Raw genomic sequence first — 26,517 nt, 5'->3', positions numbered from 1 at the left:
AGATATAGTAGCTTTAATATGTTATGTGTAAAATGTATGTTTTGCAAAGAATTCAATGTCATAAAAAAACTACTGCAGGTTAAGTTCATATCAAGTTAAGTTATTCCTCACTGATACTTTTATATATATATATATATATATATATATATATATATATAATTTCTTTTATACAACGACCCAAAAGTATATAAATTAACCTTTTAGCTACTCAATTAATTCTACCCCATATCATAGATTTTGTAATTCTTATTGTAAAAATTATATTTTATAAACGATTTTGAAATCTTAAGTTATTCAAACTCTAACTAAAGGCATAAATTTACTAACCTAGCCCTTAAAAACACTGTTTAGCTCAGAAATTTATGGAAGTACAAAAATCTGTTTTTCAGTAGAGATATTTTAAAAGTTTTATTTAATTAATTATTAAATATTAAGAATAAATGAATATAAATAATAAACAATCATCACTAATATGATTGTAATAATAACTTAAATAATTTTTAAAGTAGAATAAACACCATTCAGTGTTAAAAACTGTAATGAAAAAGACGAGTCAAACTAATAAAAATATTTAAATTCTATTAAAATTCTGCAATAGAACTTGTCCACTGTGGTAGTGCATATACACAGTAATAAATAAAAGTTAAATTTATTAAATATTATAAATTTAAAAAAACTATTAAAAATGAGAAAATAACTAATATATAATGTAAGAAAATAATTATTGAAAACTGCAAATAGAACTAAATGTAAACAATAAAAACTAGAAAGGATTTTCCCATGTGAATTCTTCTACTATGCGTTTTGAAAATTCATCAAATGACCTTAGCACTTAACAGAACAATTGTTAAAATCAGTGCAAGACACCTTATACTGTTGTAGATTATTCATTCAATGAATGGACAGGCTATTTAACTAAAGTTGAATAACACTGTGAAAAGATTAAACTAATTGTCTTCAGTAAATACTGCACTGGACAATTCAAACAATGGAATGAATATTATCAATGATAGCTAAAAATGATAATTTTTAGCTATCAAATATATCACTTATATTTTGTACATCTTTTATTTATAAAATATGTCAACATATCAATATTTAAAGTGAAAAATCATTTCAGAATCTTCACTGTATATTTCACATAAACTTTTGTAAATACTTTCATCTGTATTTTAATTCATTACACTGTAATGAATTCAGTACACTGAAAAAAAATATTGCGTGAATTTTTTTCTCTTGAATTTGCTTTAATTTAAAATTCAATAGGAAGTGTTGTAATAAGTCTAAGTAAATTGATTAAAAATCTTAGATCATTTTATACAAAAATTATTGATTCATACACAATTAGAGAACTACTTCTAATTATATAGTAAATAGTCCATTAAATGAATTAATTAAAAAAAAAACCATGAAACTTGGCAGTCTAGAAGAACAATTTTAGTCAAGTTTTATGTAATCTATGTCAATGTTTTTCTCAACCTGAGGGTCACAGTGATATAAAAGGGGAAGGTTGCAAAATTAGCCTACAACTTTACATATAAACAATAATAAAATCATTCTATGAAAAAAAATACAAAATGAATTTGTAAATCTTTATAAATCAAAAAATTTATAAAGTTTCTTCATACATGAATCTATGTTAGAAACACATAAAAGCAAATTGTTTTCAAGCAATAAAATACAGTTTCTACATTTAGTTTTTAGTGTAACATAAACAAAAAAAAACCCTTTTGACAGAAGTAAGACATGGTGAAAGGGATTAATATTTTCACTGCTTCTGTACTAAATTCAGTGAGCAAGCCACAACGTATCTTAATCTTCAGATGTGAATTGTAATTGTAATGTTTTATCAGCAAACATTTCAATGAGCTGGTCATGAATCTCAAATGGTAACTTTTTACTAAATGAATTTAGTCTTTTCTGTAAATATTCCAACCAACTGAATTTTTAGCTTATGCAAATGCATCTTCATGCTATCCAAATTGTGGTGAATAATAGTGTCCTTTTCATAGATGTTTTTCTCTATATAATCAGAAATGAGAGGAAACATATCAGAATTTTTGCTTTGAAGGCAAATAATCAATATATCAAGCTTCTTAATGAAAATATTAACTTTGTCTGTCATTAATAAATTGTTTTTATTACATCCTTGTAAATTTACATTCAAGTCATTTAAATGCAAAAATACATCAGGTAAGTACGCCAACAGCAATATATATTCATTTTTATGTAAAAACATTGAGAATGGCTTTTGTTTATTCTAGAAAAATATTATTAATTCATCTTGCAATTCCAATAACCGGGTTAACACTTCCCCAATATAAGACTTCTGTATGGAAGAGATTTTTCTTTTTGTCCATTTCTTCACATAGGTTAGTAAACAGACAATTCTGTAATGGCCGACTTTTAATAAAATTAGTAATTTTTACAGCTTTAAAAAGAATCTGTTTGAGATTTCATCCTTGGTATAAGACGATCTTTTAATTCTTTCAGAAATTCACTGTTCTTTCCTATCAACCACATACACCACACTACACAACCACCATTACATTCACCAACACAACACATCGTAATATATTTTGTCCAATCTATGTTATAATATTTAGTAGCTTCATAAAAAAAACTTCAAAAAGACATTGTTCGGTTGCATGACCAGGTTACTGATTTGCAAAGCAATATATTTTCTTTGACTGATCTGTACCTATTGCATTCACCTACAAAACATAAGAACATTCTCCCACAAAACATAAAACATTCTCCCACAAAACATAAGAACTGAGAAATGTTTGTCATATCTGTTGATTTATCAAACTGAATACTAAAAATTTCACTTGAACACACTTGCTGAATTATCTGATTGCGAACATCAACAGCCAAGTCGTTGATTTGCCTTGATACTGTGTCATTAGAAAGCATAATTTTTGTTCTTCCTCACCTATTACCAAATCAATTGCAGCAGGCAATATGAGGTTTCTGTGATTGTGTAGGGTTTGGGCACCTTAGCTACTCTTAATTCTACAAGATAAGATCTTCCAAGTGTACTTTTATCAGTACAGCTTGATTTACAAATAGAAGCTTATTTATTTCTCAAAGTATGTAATTTTCTTTTGATTCCAAGGGTTTCCTTTTATGATTTGGATGTTTAATTTCAATTTGATGAATTAATTTTGATGGCTCATGCTTTCATTAGAGAGGATTTGAAAGCAAACAACGCACTGTGACTTTCTATCCAATGAGGTAAAACCATAATTTAAATAACTGTCATTGTACAATCTTGTGTCTTTACTAATCAGTTCACTAAAAGTAGATAGCCCACATTGTTTTTTCACAAATTTATCAATTTTGCATAAAAATCTAATGGAAAAAATATATCATAAGCTTGTTTGAACATGATACTCTCTTAGTGAATATTATGCAAGCAGACCAAATTACAAGCTGCACATAGACATCACGTTGGAACTGTAAATTGCTCATGTTTGTACACTTCATACATTCATGCTCATACCCACTGCCTCAATGAAGATAAATAGTTTTAACTAGGTTTCATTGGGTTGTGGTTGGGGAGTCGTGAAATATTCATTATATATTTTTTTTACTCTTTGGGGGTCATAGAGCTAAAAAACTGAAAATTATTGATCTATGTTAATGAGAAAAAACAAACCTAGCAGAGACATTATATATAGATTTTAACCTTTATAAAACAATAAAATTAAATACACATACCATACACAGCATAAGCATCACCAGGAAAGTATGATCCACGCTCTACTTGTGGAAAACACTGTCCTACTTTATGAGAAGTTGCTTTATCACCAACTAAATCTTCACTATGACCATTTAGTCTAAGACTTTGCATACACCCTTTGAATCCTTGTAATTTAGATACCTAAAAAAATCAGCAATTAATTAAAAGAAAATAACAGTATAAAAATAAAACTTCTCGAATATTTATACCTAGCCTCTCTGCCACAAAAAAAGAAAAATTATTATCAACTAAACACTACAAAAGACATTTGAAAATCAGATTTGCAGATTCTATTTGGTATTCAAAAATTTCAAATCTTTTTGAAGGCCTATAAAGGATGGACAATATAAGGTAGACATAAGAAACAGGCTAGTATGCCTAAGGAAAGAAGAGAACTGAGTTGAAGCTATATTGTGCTATCAATTTGTAACTTAACCACTTGGATAAAAGCATAATATACATCAAATTAGATTCTACCTTGTTTTATGTTATTTTGTTAAGAGCATAGTGTGGATTTTCACCCATTGTTTGGTATCTGGAAAATCTGAACTCTATAAACTTAACAAAATTCTGTAAAATATGTAGATAACATAGTTTAAAATATTATTTTTCCCTCAACAGATTTCATGTCACTTAAGTAATAATTTAGAGTGATTTTAAAAAAAAAAAATATTTTTTATTTCTATCAGCTATATTTGTAATAAAATAATATTTCAAATATTAAGTGATTTAATGCATAAATTAAAAGATGTCATCATATGTAAATTTGGATGGAACCATCTATCCGAGTTTATAAATGTAAAGTAGTGATTTTAATGAAACAAGAAATTCATTTAAAAATGCCCACTTTATGTTGTATAGACATACAACATAAAGTGGATATCCATTCCTCCTGTGAAGAAAGTAAAATCATTTCCCAGGGATAAAAATATTGGTAACTGCTTATTGACAGCCACTATCCATTTTATTATTACAATAATTTTATTAAATAAAATAACTGCATCGTACTCCCTTTGTAATTAATATTAACTTCTACTTAATCTATTTTCAGTACAGTAGGGTCGGAAAGTCACTGTGCAGTATGCTTTAGAATTAAGTGGTGCATTCTGTACTTTTGGTGTTAGGTTGGATGTCCTGTAGGTTGGTTGGGTGTTGCTCAGTAATACACCAAGACGTCAGTGGTTGATTTGTGATTGAACATGCTTCGTTTTGGGTTGTTTCATTTATTGGAATCAATAGTAGCAAGAAACATAATGATCCTTTCAGTAGAGGAATGCATTTTTCTCATAGAACATGTCTTTCATAAAGGTGACAAGTATACTGATTTAGTGAAGCACAAGCTTTCTGAAAAGTTTCAAAGTACTTATGTTCCTTACTGCAAAGCAGTTCAAACTCTTATTGAAAGATTTTGGACAACAGGCTCTGTTGAAAATACTGATCAAAGTGGAAGACTATCTAAATTAAATGAACAGAGGCTGCATGATATGAAGCTTAAATTTGATATATGATAAATTTTGCACATATATGCATAACATGGAAATGAAAAGAAATATTGAAATGAAATAAAATATGAATAAAAGTGCAATACCTTAGCTACAAAATACAGTATTTATTTTTCAATATAATCTCTGTTTACACTGATACACTTTTCCCAATTTGTGACAAGTTTTTTGCATTCTGTCACTGAAAAATTCTGACGGACTTTCTCGGATCCAAGTGGCCACAGCTTTCTTCACCTCACTGTCAATGGTGTAATGATTATCTTTGAGATCCCTCTTAAGATGAGAGAAGTGAAAGTCGTATGGAGTTAAATCTGGCAAGTATGGTGGATGCAGAATAGGCTCAAACTTCAACTTGCGGTAAGCCTTTCTGAGAGTTTGCACGGTGCCCATTGTGCACAGATTTTACAGTAACAGAATTGTTTGATAATATGTCCTACTCATTCTTTAAATATGCCTAACTGAATAGTGATGTATTGCTGTGTGATTCGCCAGTCACTATGAAGCAGATCGTCCACCTCTTTTCGATGTTTCTCTTCAGTCACAGAAACTGGTCATCTGTTGTGAGATGCATACTCAATTGTCGCTTTACCAGCTTCACATTCACAAAATTTCAATGTCCATCTATTTATAGTACTCCTGTTAACAGTTTCAGTACTGTAAATTGCTTTTAAGTGATGAAAAATATTTGTAGGATTCACATGTTCTGCTGTTAAAAATTTGATCACTATGCACTGTTTTAACCGTGTTGACATATTGGTCGTACTCGACTCCCTTTTTACTGCTACTGAAAACAAACTGGTGTACGTATTTCAATGCATTATCACAATTTTTTTAGAGGGGGATTTTAGCTATCATGTGCTGCCACACCCAACTCAATACTACCTTTTGTCTCTGTGTAGCATCCTAGTGTGCAAAATTTATCAGCTGAGCCTAGTATTTCAGATCCTATGGACTTAAGCCCATCAAAGTCAATGCATAAGTTAGCCCAGCAGCAAGGTATTGGACTTGCTTCCGCAAACAAAGCTGTAAGAAAAGAACTGAAACTTTTCCCCCACAAAGTAATGTGTGTTCAAGAACTGAAACCTACAGATCATCCTAAAATATTAAATTATTATCAATGGTTTAAATATTTTATTGACAAAAATTCTGTAGATAACACTGACATTATGTTTTTTAAACATGAAGTGTGGTTTCATCTGGGAGGGTATATTAATTCACAAAATACACGACTGTGGTCAACAATTAATCCCCATGAATTACATGAACAATCTTTGCACAAAGCGAAAATTGGAGTCTGGGTTGGTGTGAGTAGAACACCTATCGTGAGTCCAATCTTTTTTGAAAATACAATTAATAATGATCATTATTATGCTGTTTTAACAAACTTCATTACTCAGTTAACAGAAGTGGAAGTCACAGTTGGTTCCAACAAGGTGGTGCCACAGTGCACACAGCTAACAGGTCAATGACTTCTGTATGAAATACGAGGGTTATTTTTTTTCAAGGTCTTATCGGTCGCAAAATAAAAACCCGTGAAAAAATCAGATCAACCTTTGCACATATGTGTTGAACAGCGTCTCTAGTATGGTCTTCAATCATGCCGCGTCACTTTGTTTAGTTCTGAACACGCAGCTAGCATGTAAACATGTCTGCAACAATAGCATCTCCCGCCATGTGTGAAGTGCGTGCGGTAATTCAATTTCTTCAAGCTGAGGGGTGTAATGAAGCTGAAATTCATAGACGAATAAGTAATGTGTACAGTGAAACTTCAATGAGTGACAGCAAACTGCGACAATGGTGCAGGAACTTTAAAGCAGGACGTACAGATGTTCATGATGCAAGCGGTCAGGGAAGGAAGCGAGAGTCAACTGATGATCTCGTTGAGCGAGTGGATGAGGCGATTCGAGAAAATCGTCGATTCACAATTTCTGTATTGAGTGATTCGTTTCCTGAAATTTCAAAGTCAGCTCTCTACACCATTGTAAGTGAGAGATTTCAGTACTGCAAACTATGTGCGAGATGTGTTCCAAAGATGCTGTCCGACCATCGCAAAACAATGAGAATGGACACCTCCCTAACGTTTCTCCAGTGCTACCACAATGAAGGAGAAGATTTTTTGAGCAAAATTGTCATAGGGGACGAGACATGGGTCCATTTCGAAACAATCCAAACAGTGGATGCATTCTCATTCTCCCAGTAAACCAAAGAAGTTCAAGCAAACCTTCCCCAACAGAAAGTGTATGGCTACTGTGTACTGGGACCGGAATGGAGTTCCCTTGGTGGAAATCACGGAACGTTGCACGACCATCACTGCAGCCTCATACTGTGTGACTCTTCAACGTCTACAAAGGGCAATTCAGAATAAGCGGAGAGGAATGTTGTCATCAGGCATTGTCTTTCTCCATGACAACTTCTTATTGAGGTTCTTTCAATTCTTCTTCCAATTTTCTGGAGTCTGTCTGTCTTTGATTGTTATTTCAGGAGGAAGTGTTTCTGCTGCATAAGTGGCTTTTGGTTTTATAACTGCATTGTAGTGTCTTATTTTTGCACTTATTGATAGGCATTTTTTACTGTAAAGTACATATATATATACAAATATATACGTGACAATATATATTACTGTTGCATGTTCATGGCTCAATCCAGGATATTGAGAGACTGACAATTGAAAATATTTACATAATTACAACTTATTGGTTTAAAAATGTAAGTAAAACAAGACAAATGAATAACAATAATAAAAATGACAATAGTAACAAAAATAGTAAACAACAATAATAAAAATAGTAATTACAACCACAATAACAATCAGAATAATAATGATGACAACAGCAAACAATAATACTCATAATAGTAAACGCCAATAATAATATTAACAAACACTGATTACATACAAAACAGAGTTTAAAGTAATCATCAGGATTTATTCACAGGTAGATAAATAATGAAAAGCAGAATTTAGTCCCATTGACAAAAGACATTAAAATGAACACTAGTCTTAACACTTTTATTGACTTACAATAGATAACACAAGTATAAAGTTCTTTATACTTGCAGTTCATTGCAAATACCTTTGCTCTTCACAAGTAAAACTACCCTAACAATTTATGAATGAAATTTTGTACATTATCTCTCTCACTTATAGTCTTACAGTAACTCACTTCATGTACTGGAATTACTTGTGACATCATCTTAATTGCGTCGAACGTACTAAAAGTTTGCTTCTTCACTGACCTCCTCACATAATAATTGTAGCACTCTCTTGCAGACTCACATTTTGCAGATTCTTGTCTCACAGACTGATGTCATAACATCTTGCATAGATTGATTCGCAGAACTCATCTCAACTGGCCTTCCCCAGAGTATTTATCCTCCTACCTTATTTACCTGCTGGACCAGACCCCAGTTGAGCATGAGAACAATTGACTGAGCCCGTTTCTTTCCCATGCATTCCTAACCTGGGTCCAGTAACTTTTCTCAAGGAAGAACATCTGTTTAGGTGTGTCAGTGAGCAGAATACAATTGATTGTTAAATGAACCTATTACCTTTACTAAAAGCGTTTCTTTTAGCCCCTTTCTGGATTCTCTCATTATTATATTTTCTACTACTTTCTTAATTGGTAGGAATCTGTTACTCAGGTCGGTTATATCAGTCTTGTTACAATATATATATATATATATATATATATTATACTACATTGTATGTAATATTCCTTTACGTGTTTCTAGAATAAAAAATCTAAACAACTGTTACATGCAGAGAATATTTGAATGAACACACCGAACCTATAAAGAGTAAATGAAAGTCCAACTGATAAATTTATAGAGTAAAATAAAAATAAATTTTATGTGCGCACGCACGCACGCACACGCACACACACACACACACACACACACACACACACACACACACACACACACACACACACACACACACACACACACACACACATACACACACCATTTGACCAAAAGACCCAACTACAAAAACAATAAGTTACTTACTAGTGAATCTGGTAAAAGCGTATTCCTGTCTGGTAAACCACCAATATACATAATAGGTCCCACATTTATTTTCTTTGGTGCTTTTGTCTTTTCAGGATCTATAGCATCCACTCTTAGAGTCATTTTGCGCTCTTCCTTTACCAGTGTCATCTATTATATAAAATGGAAACAGCGAAATATACACTTCCAGTATTATAAGAATCATAAATTACTATTTATATTAATTTTACTGAACTAAAAACAAAATCACTATTTCACAATGTATAATGAAGTAACATAAACATTTTTATGTTATAAACTTACTTTTATGACTTTGTGAATATGTAATTCAAATTTTTATTAGTTTCTTAAGAACAGTTAATTCAACTGTCATAGCACATTATATTTTTAAATTAAATTTCTTTTTCATCTGTATTAATTTAAAAAATTAGGATAATGGTAGCTACATATTATGGGATAATGGTGGCTGTTGTAATCTAAATTTTATAGATTTCCGCAGTAGATAGTGTTGGATAAAACTACTGAATAATTGTTCTTAGTAAGAAAAAATGGTATAAAGAATATTATATATAAGAATATAATATATAGTTACATGCTTATTACAGAAAAAAAAATCTTTCATTCATACTAAAATAAATAGATTTAAATTAGTATTAAGCAAACTGGTAAACTACCCTAATCAGAGGCAGTCTCTTATTCAATCATAGAAGGAACAAATTCTGATCAGTCTTAATTTCAGAGTTGTTAACAGTCTACCTCAGATAAATTGCCTGCCTTTTAAATGAACCTGTCACTGGATGACAAATACTGCAATTACATTTTGAAATGAAGGTTTGCTAATTCATAAAGTTGTATATCACTTTAAAGAGCAGATTTCAACTTAACCTGTCTTCTAACTGTAAGACAACAAACATATTTGATAACAGAATAATTATAATGAAGGCTAAACACAAGATAATGGTTTTCTGTTTGTTTGTGTTGCTTTTGGGTGATTTATTTCATTACCTGTTTTAATAAACTGCTGCAGTTTAAGTAGTCTTTTACGTTAAGAATATTAATTTAAGTTAATTTATATTAATTTATTTATTTATTATTTTTTTTACTATTTAATTTAGAGTAAAGATTTAGCAAAACATGTTTTTGGAATGAATTCATTTATAAAATTTGTTTTGAAATATAGATTATGTTATTATAACTTTAAATATGTTTGTTAAAAACAAGTTATATTGTTATCATTGCATACCATTTTGTTATTTTTAAGTGTAAATTTTTACTGAATTTGTAAGTTTATTTTTTTCGTAGTCCATTATAAGATTAAATTAAAGTACCTTTACATATTCCACTTTAATTTTGAAGAATTGAAAAAATTATTGTAAAGATGATTTAAATAAATATTCTTAAGAATTGTAAATTTTTTGTTAAAATTTATATCAGAACAATGAATATAAATTATTTTGTATATTTTCTAAATGTTTTTTTATGATTATTTTATTCTACTTCCATGTTTGTGAATAATATTGACATTCTTTTAAAATCACCATTTCTCAATGTTTCAGTATTTTTTACGTCCCAATTTTCAATCACAATTCTTATCAGACAATAACTATTTTTGGTCATGTAATGTCATAAGCAGAATTGAATTATTATATATTATATTATAACATCTCAGAGTTGGAGCCAAATTGGCAATTGGTATGCAAGTGGCCACAGGAGGTCAGATACTGATGTCCAGTAATAAACAAGATTAATAAAAAATACCTTTGTTCTGGGGGTTAAAGCTTTTTATTGATTTCAATAGACAGACATAAGGAACTCATTGAGTTAGATCAAGTGGTTTCCAAGATTATAAGAAAGCACTAAGAATTGATAGACTGAACCATCCATTGTTTATTAATGTCCTCCCATAATGACTCACTAGATGTCGACAAATTCCTGTGTCACTTCAAGATTGTGAAAAAATTGATAATAATCTGATTCATAAGAAGTCCCATGACTGATCATGCTTCACACATGGATCTGCCTGATAACAAGATATTCAAGAACACTGCATGATATATGCAGATATTACACTGGCTGCAATCATTGCTAAACAAGACTTATTTGATGTTGGACTGACACATCTGTATGCAGTGCATGATTATTAATAAATAATCATGCTATTTTATTATTTTATTTCATTTTATTTTATTAATAAATATACTATTTCATGCATGATTATTAATAAATAATCATGCATGAAATAGTTAACAGTTATTCAAACATTGACTGATCCTATTTATGGTAAGTTTATCTACAGTTAACCATCACTATTCACAGTAATATTAACATTATTATTTATATACATATACTAAAATTAATCTGATTTAGAAAATATTAAATAAATGTAAAAATTTTTGTAAAGAGAATTCTTACAAATGATAACAATCGTAATTTAATTCAAATAAAAAACTAAAAAACTATTAAGTAATTTTAGGACTTTGGAAGTTCTACATGCAAAGTTAAAAATATGCATTTAAATGAAACAATTAAAAGAATAAGAAATTTCTAGACATGCCTACATTTTTTATCTATACTTACATGGTGCCATGCGCCGTCATTCAGAACAGCTTGAGCAGTCATCTCAACCTTTCTTCGACCTTTAAGTACAATTTGTAACCTACCATTACGGAGTGTACCCATCATGTAATGTAACTGCTTTCCTCGTACACCCTAAACAAATTAATTATAAAATAAACATAGCTCACATTAAAATAAACTATACACAGTAGCGTATAAATTAATCCAGACAAAGATGTTTTTTAATAAAAAGTAATTTTATTTAGAAAAAAATCTGACCTGTACAATTTGTAAATATTATGTAATTAATAAGATCTTTATTTATTCTTAATTACCTCATGTACACAATTTGGCATCCATTCAACAAGTGTACTACACATTTTTTTAATTTCTTCATCATGAATCCGTACCAATAATATTGCTTTAATGAAGTCAATTTTTGTGGTACAATTCATTTTTGAGAGTTATTTTTTACAATTGTCAAAAATGTTAAAGGGGGTTTAAGTCTGGGGAGTTTAGGGTTAATATTTTAGGCAAATTCAAAAAGTTTTTCCACTTTTTTGACAGTATGACAAGGCGCCAAATCTTGTTTGAACACTCCATTGCATTGTGGGAATTTGAAGTTGTATCATAACTTTTTCCTTCAGAGTCTTTATGTATCCATCACTTTTCAACACACCATCTACTGGAAGTAATGAATAAGGAAGGCCTTCAAATGTGAAACAACCGCAAAACGTTTTTTTCTGGGGATGTTTAACTGATTGCTGGTGACATATTTTCATCTAATGCTTTTCTAATATATGGAACCCTTTGACACTGAATATAAAAATGTGACTTGTTAGAAAAGATAAAAATTTTTTCAGCCATCTTTGGTTCAGTTAGCATGTGCTTTGCCCAAAGAGTCTGTTTTTGTACATTGCTGATGTTAAAAGCTGCTTTTTATCTGGCCGATGAGCTTTCCATCCAGTTGCAAGAAATTGGCATTTAACAGTTGTCATGTGTAATTCTGCACCACTGACTACTAATTCTTGATTTAAGTCCATGCAGATAATTTTGGATCAAGTTTTTTTCTTTTACAGCCATATTTGCCTGCCTTTGAGGTAAAAGGTACCAATTTCTTTGAATTGTTTTGAAATAGTATTCACTATCCCTAATCCAATACCACACTCAGAAGCTATTTTTTGTTGTCATATTGATACGCTCAGTAAAAGAAACAATTTTTGAACACTTTCTTGAAATTACATCCATTATTATATATTCAAGACACACTGAACAAAATATATGAAAATATGATTTTGTAATAACAAATGAAATAAACTTTCACTAAATTCTTTTTATAACATGAAAATTGCTAAATAACAAAAGAACAATAACCTCACATTATGTATTTTTTCCCTTAATTTGTACAGTTACAATCTGTTCAACTAATGAACAATAAAAAACCCCTACTAAGCCCCATGAGAAGAGGATGAAATGTGCGAGATGTAAATGAGGTTAGTCTTGTACAGACTCAGGTTGACCAATCCTGGATATGTGGTTAAATGAACCCCAACCACTAAAGTACACTGGTATCCACTGCCTAGTATCAAATCCATATAAAAGCAACTATTAGGACTTGTAAGCAATATTAGACACTTCATTAACAAAATGTAATTAAATTTAAGATTCATGTCAACTTGTTATTGATAAATAAATTTAAAAAAAATAAATTAATGTAAGAGTGAGATTAAATAAATGAATATATCTTTTGTTGTTTATGATTGGGAAAAATTAATTATAGTTTTTGAATTTAACTTATGAGTTGAAAAATATACAGACAAAATAAGTTAATTGCAATAGCACTTTCATTGCTTACATAAATCAATCATTAAACAATCTGTCAAAAAAAAAAAATGATAAGTTAGGAAAATTAAAATGTGATCACACATATTAAATTTAAACATAAAATGATATACCATCAAACAGTTCGTAACAGAACAGGGGCAGTTCAAGTTGGTAAAATATTAAGTGAAATTTCAAACTCTTTCAGTGATTATAATTTTTCACAACCAGAAATTTAATATTTTGAATTTTAGTTACAATATATGAATTTCTGTTCAAATATAAATTTGTATCATTTTTGGAAACATTTTTTTAAATAATTGTGATAACAAACGCTGCATAGGTAAGAGGAGTTAGAAATCATATATGATAAGACTATTTGCAGTAAATAAAACAGTTAATAATTTGTAGTTTGCAAGGGATGAGATTTATCTTAGAAAGGAAATTATTTACATTAAAAAATTTCTGAACTTACTAAAACATTTATCTATTCTATTTATTTGTAGTTCTATTTTAATGTTTGTAATACTAAAAAAAGATTTCAGGGTAGATAAACAGAGATAAATTATATGTGTTGTATAATTTTTATTGTTGAAAATTATCATCAAGTACGCATATAATTTCTAGCTGCAAGTGATCTTTTTTTTATGTATAAAGTTTAATTCTCATATAAATTATTGTTAAAAGGATATAAGATTTGTTATCTTTTTTTTCTTTCTGTTAGATTTTATGATTATTTAAAAAAAATATTTTTGTTCATTTACAAATAAGTCTTGTACAAATATTTATTATATTTTGTAATAAAAATGTTTTATTACAAAACATTAATTTATTAAATTTTTCTTGTTTTCTAGAAGTAGGATAAAATCTTAAACCCATACTTGTTTGTTCAAAAATGTTTCTTCATCATTATATGATCCTTATTTTTGAGTATGGCAGATATAAGTAAATCATATGTGCATTCATGATGCATATGAATGTAACTAAATTGTATTATTTGACTTTTGTCTAATATTTCTCTAATGATTTTATATTTAAAGGTATTTATTTATAACCATGTACATATGCAAGCGTGTGTGCATGCAAACACACATACATTTTTTTATGTATTGAATATGGATTCCACTTTTTTGTATCTCTATTAGATTGATGGTAATTAATGATCACTTATAGATAGATGTAATTAATTTTTTGTTTTCACTTACATAAATGTTTGAGTGCTTATGAGTAAGCATAGGTAAATCCTAGATGTAGATAGACTTACACGTAGTGCACAATGGACAATTTACTTTTTATAAAGTTCTGCAAGATTAAATTAAAATAACATTATGCTAATTGTAATTTATTAATGATTTCTTTTTCAATTTAAAATAAACAAGTTAACAATGAACTCACTGGAACAACAAAGATCAGCCCATCTGGATAGAATGTACGAAAGTGTATTTCTAATGTGAAATTTTTTTGCAAGACAGTCCGTTTACGAAAATTCATATTCACATGTGTATTAGGAGAATCACCGAATTTGACAGCACCAGGTTGAAGTGTGTAACTTGTCACTTTACGACAACCAGATATGCCTTTTGCTGCCATTGTAGCTACCTGAGTTGCATTTCCATTACTATTTGGACCCATTCTACCAATAGCTGCATGATAAAATGACACTGGGCGATTAAACTGTAGCAACCTGAAAAGCACAGTAAAAATTTACATTTAAATTTATATTTTTAAATTAATTTAAATTTATATATAATGATAATTTATTTTAATTTATCATTGGTTTAGACTATCACATTAATACGTAAAAAATTTTGAAATATATATAATTTTGTAACTGATAATACTCGTATATATTTCCTGATTTCTTGAATACTTAAAAATACACAAATAATAATAATTAATATCTGTATTTTTAAAACAGTTAATAAATACTACCAAATAAATAACTTTCTCTCTAGACTGGCTGACATATTCTGTAAAATTTCCTTATTTAATATAAAATTTATCTAGAAGGGCTAGTAACTTGGAAATTCATATGTATACAAATATCTCTTGCATAAAGCCAAATTTAAACAAAAAAAAAGTTTAATAAAAAAATGACAAATTTAATATTTTGTCTTCTTGTCTAAATTTTTTTTTAAATTTAAACAATCTTAAAGGCTATTAGATACTGCCCCCCCCCCCCATTATTATCCAACAATGCATTTTATCTATCACTGCATTATTAAAAAATTAATTAAGTTTACTCAATTGGTAAACTTATTTTATTAAGATAGACAAAATGCACAGTTGAGTTCAATCTGTACCAACATCTAAATCTAACAGCCTTTTGTATTTTAAAATGAAAGAGAGAATAAAAGGGAATAAGATAATAAATTTGTTGTAATTTTTCCATTAATTATTTTTGTCTAGATTTTATTTTATATAAAACATTTTTTTTTGACATTTCAATTTGATGACTACAGCATCTCTTTTTTATGGATTTTCTGGTTGTTATACATAAAACATGTTTTAAAACTACCTGTATATTCATAGTCCATTGTAAATAATTCTAATGTACCAAGGTGCCTCATGAAGAAATGTTAGTAATTTTTGGATATATTTTCCTGTTGAAAGTAAAAAAGTATAATAACGTAGATCAAGCTTTATTTTTGAGTTTAGCTAGTGAAAGATCATCCTGATCCTATACCAACAGTAAAATAAATCTATACAAAAATTAAAAATGAATAGTTTTATGTATTTTAAATTAAAAAAAAAAAAAACAAAATGAGTCTCAGAACTTCATCTCTTTTTATATTTTTCTCTGTTTATTCATCAATACTTTTTCAAGAAAATTATTGTAAAGCTCAAAAAATAATCAAAAACCATTTGTATGTAGGTTTAGCCGGCATAAATTTACTTAATGAAATTAACAAAAATCAAATGATTGTAATAAAATTTACTGGAAATTTAATTCAGAGAAAGTTGATGCAACTACAACTGCTGAAAGATTGATGTAAACAGTGTTGATTAAAGAGGATGCATAAAAGGTAATTAAATTGTATCTTTTTCTGCAGCAAAACAATTAGTTTTGTATGATAAAAATAACATTTTGTTTTAAATTTAGTTTTTGCAAAAGTTTACTTTTTTATGCATGGTGCTCACTTTTAGTCAAAATTCTGTAAGTATAATTTCTGAATGCTTAAATACAATATTGATAAAAAAAATGCTGTTCTACATTGACTGTAAATTCTGTACTCTCATCTAAAGTTATGCTAAAAAAAATCATAATTTTTAGATAAAATTAAATTTTTAGAAGTGTATTAATGAACCTACAAATTAAAAATTACTTTTCTGCCTGGTTTTATTTAGTAGATATTTAAGTTTGCATCCTCAAAAAACTGCTAAAAAGACAAAGGAGAACAATTTCCACATTTTTTAAGTAATATTTTAATATTCAAGTAGTAATTTAATTGAAGATGTTAATAAAATGTTACTGTATAAATGTTATGCAGAGATAATTGTAGATTCCGAAAGGATTTTTTTTTTTAATGAACAATATTTTTCATAAATAAGTAGTTTAAACTGAGTGCCATCTTTAATAAGGTACACTATATTCCATATTGTGGAACTGCTAGAGATTTTAAAACCTAGATGCATTCTGCACTGTGAATAAACTGGATAGGAGGAGATTTTCTGGTCATGAAAAATATTAATTTATTGTGTGATGTGGTACATTGAGCTCTTATTATACATTAAGGCCTTCCATACTACAATACAGAAACTAAATAATTATTAAAGTCAACATCTTAAAGGGGCTTCCTCTTCTTCATGCTCTTCCACTTCTGGAATGAAGAGGTGTGTATGAATAAGAAATTTATATTTTATGTAATGTAAAAGTTTAATTATTCTTACTGGTCATTGAAGATTGCATCTTTAATTGATCCAATGAAAGGAATATTAGAGACGGTGCGTCCAGTAGTATTGAATCCAGGTGGTAGCCCACCAAAAAAAAGCCCACCAGCAGGACCTGGAGCTTTAATTAGGGTAGCACCTTCAGGTAACGTTGCAGTACCGTGTACCACATCATCTACCCTCAATTCTAAACGTCTTCCCATTTTGGTCACAGCAACAGAATGGAATTGGCTGTCACCATATTCAGAACTAGTACTTGCTAATCGTACTTCACCTCGTCCTGCATTTAGTCGAACATCCAGTTGACCTCGTCGTACACTAACAGTGTAGTAACTTAACCTATCCTGCTGTTTTAAAATAGAAAATCATGTAATTAGAAATTATAGTTTTAAGAATACGTTTAATATTCTAAAAAGAAGGAAAATAAAACTGCCATAAAGGTAACACATTTTCTTTGACAGTTAAAAATATAAATGAACATTCTAATGAGAAGTGATCAGTTCCTTGTTTTAAAATAATAAAATGAAAATATCACGAATGATTACTGATCATCCTACTATTTCATCTACAAATTGAAATTCTCTCAAATTATTTAAGATACAATTCCTAATATAGCACTCTTAAATCACTTATCAATAATTTATTTATTTCTCCTTACACTACTTCACAGATTATCAAGTACTACATTAAAGGAATTAGGTATTTACAAAATATCTAAAATATTTAATAAGGTAATACCCTAATACATTTTTAACAGTGACAATGCTAATCTAATTGATATTTAAAAAAAAAATATTTATGTTTTCATTTATATGTTTATAAAAATCTTAAGTAGATAATAAGTGTGCTTTTTGAAAGCATAATATTTTGGCAAGTTTTCTAACCACTTTTATACTGTATCTGGTGGTTTAGTTGTTTATAAACATATCAATATGGTAGTATGCAATTTGATAAATATAAAATAAAATTATTTTCTGCTTTAGAATTGCAGTAGTATCATGAGCAAATCCAACATTCATTATTAGAAACGCACAGCAGAGAAAATTTTTGAGAATTTACAGTCTGATAAAAATTATAAAAGCTGACAGAAAAAAGCAATAACAGTTACAAGGTATATTAATTAAATGTCTCTGTATTTTGTAAATTCAATGTATAACAACTAAGACACAAATTTCTATTTTTCTACTAAAAAATAAGTTTTATGTCACTTTTATTTGTGTACTGTTATAAATTATTTATTCTATTAAACTCCTTAAATATGTGAGCAACACGAGGAGTAAATATCATTATTACTTTATTATTTAGACTGTTAAAATAAAATAAAAATACACAAAGTTATTTTGCATAAATAAATCTTTGTTGTTTGTTTTGAAAAATGTTTAATAGTTACTAAAAAAATAAGTGTACAGCAAAATAGTAAAGGAAATAACAATAAATAGTAAAAATTTAAAAGTTTCCTCTACAAATTTACTCTGAAAAAAGAAGCAATGAAATTCATTGTTACTTATATGGACATCAACTGGATGGTGAATTATGTGATGTGGATGAGTGGAAGTGTGTAATAATAATGATTGTCAATAGTATGTTCATTCCATATTGGTCTCTACTAAGACTAGATTTGAGTTTTACTGCAAACTGTTTCTGTAAATCTTATACAAAGGATGAGCTTGGGCCTGAAACTGTTCAAAAAAATACTTTCTAGTAGACACTATTTAATAAGGTAAAGCAATATTGGCCCAACTTACAACAAAAAGACCACATGAAAACTGACTTGTGGCAACATTATTACATGTGGCGCTCATCTTTTTGTAAAGATAAGGAAAAACATTTTCTCTAAATAATAATTATAATTACTTTAAAATTGTATATATAGTAGTGAATATAGCAGTTTTATAAAAATCACTGAACAGTTTTTTTCTTTTCAATAAAATGTGACTTACAATCTAGTTATAAAAATAGTAATCTAATTATTTAAATAAATTAACCTACAGAAATTAGAACATTTTATTTAATGCCATTTATTATTTTTTTTAATGAGTTGTGCAGGCATCACTACTACGATCGTTTAGCAGCAAATTAAGATTTTTAGCATATAATCTTATTTAAAAATAAATTTAGCAATTTTTTTTTTAATTTCTTTTTTATTCCCAAATATCAGACTTATATGTTGGAGTTTACAGAAGTTATAAAAGTTGAATATTAATTAAAAGACCTGCTTTTAAAGATTTATCAAACTTTAAATATACATTCAATAGAAAAGGTATTTATGAATTTAACAATTTCTTTAATATGTTGACTGCATTCATTTTTTCTTATTAGATACAGTGGTAACCCCATGAAAGATCACAGGACCCAGGACCTAGTCATGGTATTGGGATGCAGAAGGCAAATGCCAACTGCATCAGCAGTTGAGAAAATGAGTCTTTCAATTTCTCATTTAGTAATGAGTAATGGAACTAGTGTTCCATTTTGATTTAAGTAGCTGTTTTGGAGCAAAATTAAAATATAGTAAATTAAGTTATTACTGTGTATAACTTAATAAACAGAATTGAAATTTATATACTGGAATCTTTTGCATAAACTTATAGGATAAAACTTAAAATCATAAACGTTCTGTAAACAGATAGAAAAAAATTATGTATTGCTTAAATACTAGATGAATGAATTATAAAAAAACATGTTTATGATATATAAATCACTGTTATTATTTTAGTAGCATATTAGTTGCCTTTCTGTAGTTTAGCTGACCAACACTTTTACAAAAGTTTTTTGTGAAAACTATACAAACAAATGTTTGTAAATAATATGCAAATTATTAGTTGAATATCATAAAATCAGATTAGTTACAATAAAATGAGGTAAATGATAATTAAAAAATAATATGGTTTAATGTATCTGAATAGATTTACATGAACAGCAATAGTTAAAAAAAATTACAAATGACTAGCGTCAATATTAATATTAATGGAAATTTTTTTTTAATGTCAATATAAGTAAAATTTTTATCAAAGGATTTTTTGTAGTTAATTTGCAGCAACTTAAATGGAGTTATCAGTAGCAGAATGACTATTCTAAATAGCTCCAAAACATAACTATGCTTAACATAGCTATGTTTAACTATTCTAAACAGCTGATTAGCTTCAAAAGGGCCTTTGGAAGAACAATTTCTATTAATCTATGAATATCATTTAAGATTTCTAATTAGATTAAAATTAATTATTAAATATATAACCCAGATAATTATTTTTAAATACTAACAAATAATTAATTACACAACCCAGAGATTTTAATCTTTCCTGAGATAATATGCAACTAATCTAATTTTAAGCACAACTAGATTTTTTCAAAGAAATATTTAAAAGTTATACTTTTTTGTTTGATAAAATTGATTAAAATATCACTGATATTAACTAAAAGTCATTAAAAAAAGATGACTAATCTATTCTTTATCTTGATATTTAAATAATACCAAAATAAAAGTAATGGGAATAAAATAAAAAATAACTTTAAAAATTAATATAATGCAAATATTATTTATTATGAGAATGAGGAAAAAATAGAATAAATTGAAAAGCTCTGAAAGAAATGCATAAATTTTCCAAAAGTACTGCATTTGTTATGTAAAGATCTAATCATATTAGATTAAAAAATAAATATCTAATCCAAATTTCAAAGGTGTGTGACTGTGTGCCATCCAGTACATTTTTCTGAAAACAATGAGGTTGCTTTTCAAAAATTAGAACAAATTTTTACAATTATTGAAATTGTATTAGTAAAATATTAATTGCAGCAACAGCAATTGATAAAATTGTACAAACTATTTTATAGAAATAAATAGATATGTAATGGATGATACAACCATCATTTGCTCATTGATAATAGAATATTAAGTAGGATTTATCAGTCATTAGCTTTTTGTGCATTTTCTTACTGTGTGATATATCCATCAACAGCTCAGGAAATGTTAATTAAATTTAAAATAAGCATTGTTATTTTTTAACAGAGCACAAAATTTTAAAATATATTAATTAGTTCAAAGCAGGCTTATTAATCCCTAAGCATTCTGAATATAATATTACAATTTTAATTTTTAGATAAAAAAGGTAATTTTTTGTCTCCACTGATTTACATTACTTAGTCTCTAAACATAGCTAATATTACTATTCTCTTGTTTAGTTAATACAGTATATATTTAGTAATTTAATAATAATAATAATAATACAACATTTTACAGCAAAATATCTGCTTGAAGTAGAATTTTTAACACAAAAATATTAATAAATTATAAAATGAACAGCAATTTTATTCACAATAAATAATTTGAGTGTTAAATGTAAAACCTAATAATTCTTGCATTCAACTGTTCGCAGTTTATTTTTCAAGTTTCCATAGAATTAAAACAAAGTACCTTTAAAGTATAAGAAACTTCTAAATTAAATTTTAAAGTTAGTCTAGAATAACATGCCATACCTCCTGTTCAATAATGTTAGTGATTTCTTCATTATCTTCAATGGGGGTTTCCTGTAATCAAGAGATTATTAATAATATTATCATCCCATTATTAGTAAATTAGTCACCCACTGAAATTAACTGGAGGATTTCAACCTCCTAAACCATGTAATGAAATGTTAACTGTTAATAATTAAGCTTTAAATTAATTATTTAAGCACATGTTAATTCAGTACCATTAGATGAAATATTTTTCTATAATAAAATCAGCTTATGCCATAATATAACATTTAGTATCTTGTTTTATAAAACATACTACTAATTCACTAGGAGGTGGTTTAAATAATATATAGGATATTATAGTTTTTTTAATATTCAATATTCAGATATCAAGTAAAGAATTAATGATTACATAAATACTTGCCATGACCAATTTTTTAATGATAAATTTAAAACTTAGTAAAAATATATATTTTTTAAATGTTATTAAAACTATAAAACTATTAAAAGCTCATAAGATTACTGATAATTAAAAGAAAAATTGTAAAAAGTTCATGTAAAAATGTTTATATCTCTATTATTTGAGCACTAAAAAGATTGTAGTACATAGTTCTGAATACAAGCTGTACTTTTACTCAAATAAAAAACACATTTTCTCAAAAATAGCCCTAATAATTTTGATTAACTTCAAATTCTGGAAATTATTATAATAACAGTCATATTGTAGTAAGCAAAGGAAATTGTTTCACCTGCTTCTCTGTTCATTATTTTTACTTATGGCCTAAATAACAGTTACTACAAGAAATTTATGACAAATTAAAGACTGAAAATTATAGTATCTGTTTGAAGCAGTTTTCTTTATTTACATTTTTCATGCATAGTGTTTAAATCCTGTATTAATGTAACAGTTCAGAGTTGGAGTTTGTTTTGTGTATTTTAAATAATATGCCCCAATAGCACTGAAGAAAATTATATTAAAAAACTTAAACTTTAAATTATTAATTCTATCTGATTTAACCAGGTCTTTTAAACTAGCCTTTTTATGTTTACTTATTTTTTGGAGCACCTATTTCTCAGTTATGGTTGATAGTTTTTCAGTCATTTTGACAAGGTTAACAGCAGTAAATTAGATACTGAAAAGGAGTGTACAACCTTTGTTGGAAATTACAGATTAATCTAATAAAACATGATTCAAAGGTTACAAGAAAATTAAAAAAATGATAAGTTTCATATTTGATAATGGGAAAAGAGGAAGGATCAGATATTAAATACTAAGGTTAGATTATTGAATGCATCACTTGCATGACCACTTCAACTATTGTAAAATAATTGAAGTAATACTAACAACATATTTCCAGTTTTTTAATTAAATTATGATACGACTAGTATTTGGAACAGTTTTAAAATTTAGCACAAATAAATTGTGACATTAACCAAAATAAGTCATATTTAGACCTGTAACTTTTAACATTGTATCACTATTATGGCCTAGAAGTTTAATGATAATCCTCATAAGATCACTCTAAGAAGAATTATCTGGCAGAAAATTCTTCTTTGACAATGTTATATGTGTTCTGTTCATGAATTTTATATATATATATATATATATATAAATTTAAGAATTTACTTTTAAACTGAATTAATGAACAACATTAAAGTTATTAAATACCATGCTACAGAGTAATTTAGAATTCTTACCACTCCTTCAAATGTGGAAAGCATTAGAAGAGCATCCTGTTGAGCAGTAGCAAAAACAAATCCAAACGATGCTTTCCTTTTCAATGGGTGTGATTCTAATTCTAAATAACCATCTCCATGAAAACCAACTACTGTCAATGGCTGCAATATTGAAAAATGGAATGTGTATTGTCAGTCAATACAATTAAATATACATCACATAAACATAAATTTATTTACATACTAGCAGACCCGGCAATGCTTTGCTATTGCTAGATTTGAGTATATATATAAATATATATATAGATTAAATGAACACAATTGAAAGGTTGATAAAACATTAACAAAATGAATATTACAGAACTTCACAAAATTTAACCTTTCCCTTTTACCCTTCCCACTTTCTTTTTCCCGTTTTGTTTTTCTCATCTTCATTTTTACCATAATCCCTTTCCCTCTTTCTCATTTCCCCTTTTCTCCCCCTTTCCCTTTCCTCTTTTCCCCATTTTCTCCTTCTTCCCTTTTTACCTTCTTTCCTTTTACCTTTTTTGATTTTTTCCTTTTCTGATTTTTCCCTATTTTCCTTTTTTGATTTTTCCCTTTCACCCTTTTCCCCATGCGTAAATCGGTCCAGTAGTTTTTTAGTCTATAGCAAACACACATATCGGAAACATTGAAATGGAATCGTAAAATATTTAGTATGGCATGTGTTCCTTTTACATCCAACAAATAGTAATGTTTTTTTTAAAAAAAACATGTTTTTAGCTGTCACAGGTGTGACATCTTAGTTATATAAATAGTAGGTATACAAAAACACACATATATTTGAATGCAATGTTGTGTCAAAATTTCAAAGCAATCAGTGAAGAACTTTTGGAGATTTGAGATTTTGAAAAAACAAACATTTACATTTTTATTTACACAGAGTAGGGTTTTTTAAGGATTTGGTTTAGCTAGCCAATTATAATTTTAGAGAAATATTAAAAAGTATTTACTTATTTAAAAATAAATAAAATCAGCTAACCCTTTTAAATTTAACCTATTTCTTGCGGACATTCAGCAGTTTGTAAACTGACTTACTTGGCACCATCTTTAGTCTAGTTCTCTTTTTGAACATTACTTAGACTCAGCCCATCCCAAGATTACTTAGCTCCATCCCAAAATCTAAAATTTATCTCAAAATCATAAAAAAATTCATTTGTATTATTTATAAATGTTTTTTGAAAATGTGTTGGTAGAGAATTTTAAGCTGCATTGCAATTTTCATTGCTTTTAATATTGTTTAAAAATTTATTTTAGTTTGCAAAATATTGCAATTTATAACAGATATTTTAAATTTTCAATAGAATTCAGAATATTTCCAGACTGGAATATTTGACAAATGAAACAGGAATGTAATGATGACCTTGAGAATATTAGAAGTCCATAATATACAAAAGCCATTTCACTGGATCAGTTGGATCAGTCCATATTGAAAGTGAAAAGGTAAGACTGGCTAGACATCACTCCTAATTTTAACTGGTGCATAATGAAAAAGGAAAACTCTCTGTGTCAACTATTTAAAAAAAAAATTGTTCAGTCAGGGTTGCAGTTGCAATTCATATAAAATGGAGTGTGCAATGTTTCTTAAATAACAATTATAATTTATCTTAACAGTGTTCATTACTATCACAGTTATCAAATGCTCTTTTGAGCTCTCATTATTCAGCACTTATTATAATATAAAAGAAATCTTTAGACAAAATAAGAAATAAAGCAAATAAGATGAAAATATCAGTAAAAGTAAATAAATAACATAAAATATATTTTTTTGTATGATGAATTCATACAAATAAAAATTCATTTATTGAATTTAATGTGAACAATAAAAATTTAACATTACTAATACAACAGAATGACTATTAAGTGATTCAATTTTTATTATGCATATAATTACAATCAAATTACTATGAGAAAGTGTAACAGTTTTTTTTTTATATTACATGTATGGTAATTCTGCATAAAAGGTGATTTTTTTTTGTAATTATTTTAAGAAAAAATTTATTATCAAATAAAATTATGTAATGTAACAGTCTTATTAAATTTTTATCTTATTTTACTTTGGTATAACTAAAGTTAATTCGGTAAAATCACTACTTTTCAGAAAATGATAAATCTTAATAAAAGAATAATAAAAATTTATTATTAATTAGTTAATAAACATTAATCTTAATAAATTTTTTTTTTTAATATTTGTTTTCAATAAAATATGTACACTGTCATTTATATACTGTAAATCATATACGTTATTTCTAATTTTCAGAGGAAAAATACATTAGATGTAAAGGGATAAAGACAGAATTTTGTTGTTACCTCAACCAAATGAATAGAACTGATTGGACTATCTTTTTTTTGTCAAAATTTAACTAGCTTAATTTTTTATTTTATTTTTCAACCTTACACATTCAAAACCACATTCTACACAGATTTTAAAACTTGATTTATTTATTTTATATTGACAAATGGAGAAGTTATGAAAGAATAAAAAGATACAAGTCTACTTAAAAAAAAAAGTGTAGTCAACTGTGTATGAGGTAATAATGTGTAATGTGGTTTGATCCTACTCCCTAAGGATTAATCTACATATATATAATATATTAAAAATTCTATAACAATGAAAAGATGATATTTGGTTATTTTAAATGTTATAAAAAAAATTAATTTATTAAAATGTGGTTGTTAAAGATTAAATAGAAAAAATATGCAATTTGCTATATAAGAAACATAAATAACAACAAAAATTAAAAGTAAATAACTGTAGGTGTTTTTGTAACTAAATATTTCACAGATATGCAGCAAGCATGTCCACTTCTATTGCTAACAGTTCCAGTT

The 26,517-nt window shown here is 27.7% G+C and overlaps 1 protein-coding gene across 1 annotated transcript in view; it reads right to left on the bottom strand.

The window, feature by feature from the left end:
• wb (wing blister) overlaps positions 1 to 26,517 on the bottom strand; it is a 351,334-nt gene that overhangs the window by 6,531 nt on the left and 318,286 nt on the right. The window contains exons 43-49 of the mRNA XM_075356683.1: positions 23,668 to 23,808; positions 21,991 to 22,041; positions 17,521 to 17,867; positions 15,025 to 15,313; positions 11,830 to 11,961; positions 9,253 to 9,402; positions 3,724 to 3,886 (exon numbers count right to left, since the gene is read on the bottom strand). Coding sequence (XP_075212798.1) covers positions 3,724 to 3,886; positions 9,253 to 9,402; positions 11,830 to 11,961; positions 15,025 to 15,313; positions 17,521 to 17,867; positions 21,991 to 22,041; positions 23,668 to 23,808 — 1,273 coding nt within the window. The remainder of the gene's footprint in view (positions 1 to 3,723; positions 3,887 to 9,252; positions 9,403 to 11,829; positions 11,962 to 15,024; positions 15,314 to 17,520; positions 17,868 to 21,990; positions 22,042 to 23,667; positions 23,809 to 26,517) is intronic.

This window comes from Lycorma delicatula, chromosome 2, assembly GCF_047948215.1.
Source record: "Lycorma delicatula isolate Av1 chromosome 2, ASM4794821v1, whole genome shotgun sequence".
NCBI lineage: Eukaryota > Metazoa > Arthropoda > Insecta > Hemiptera > Fulgoridae > Lycorma > Lycorma delicatula.
This window is presented reverse-complemented; position numbering and strand designations above follow the sequence as displayed.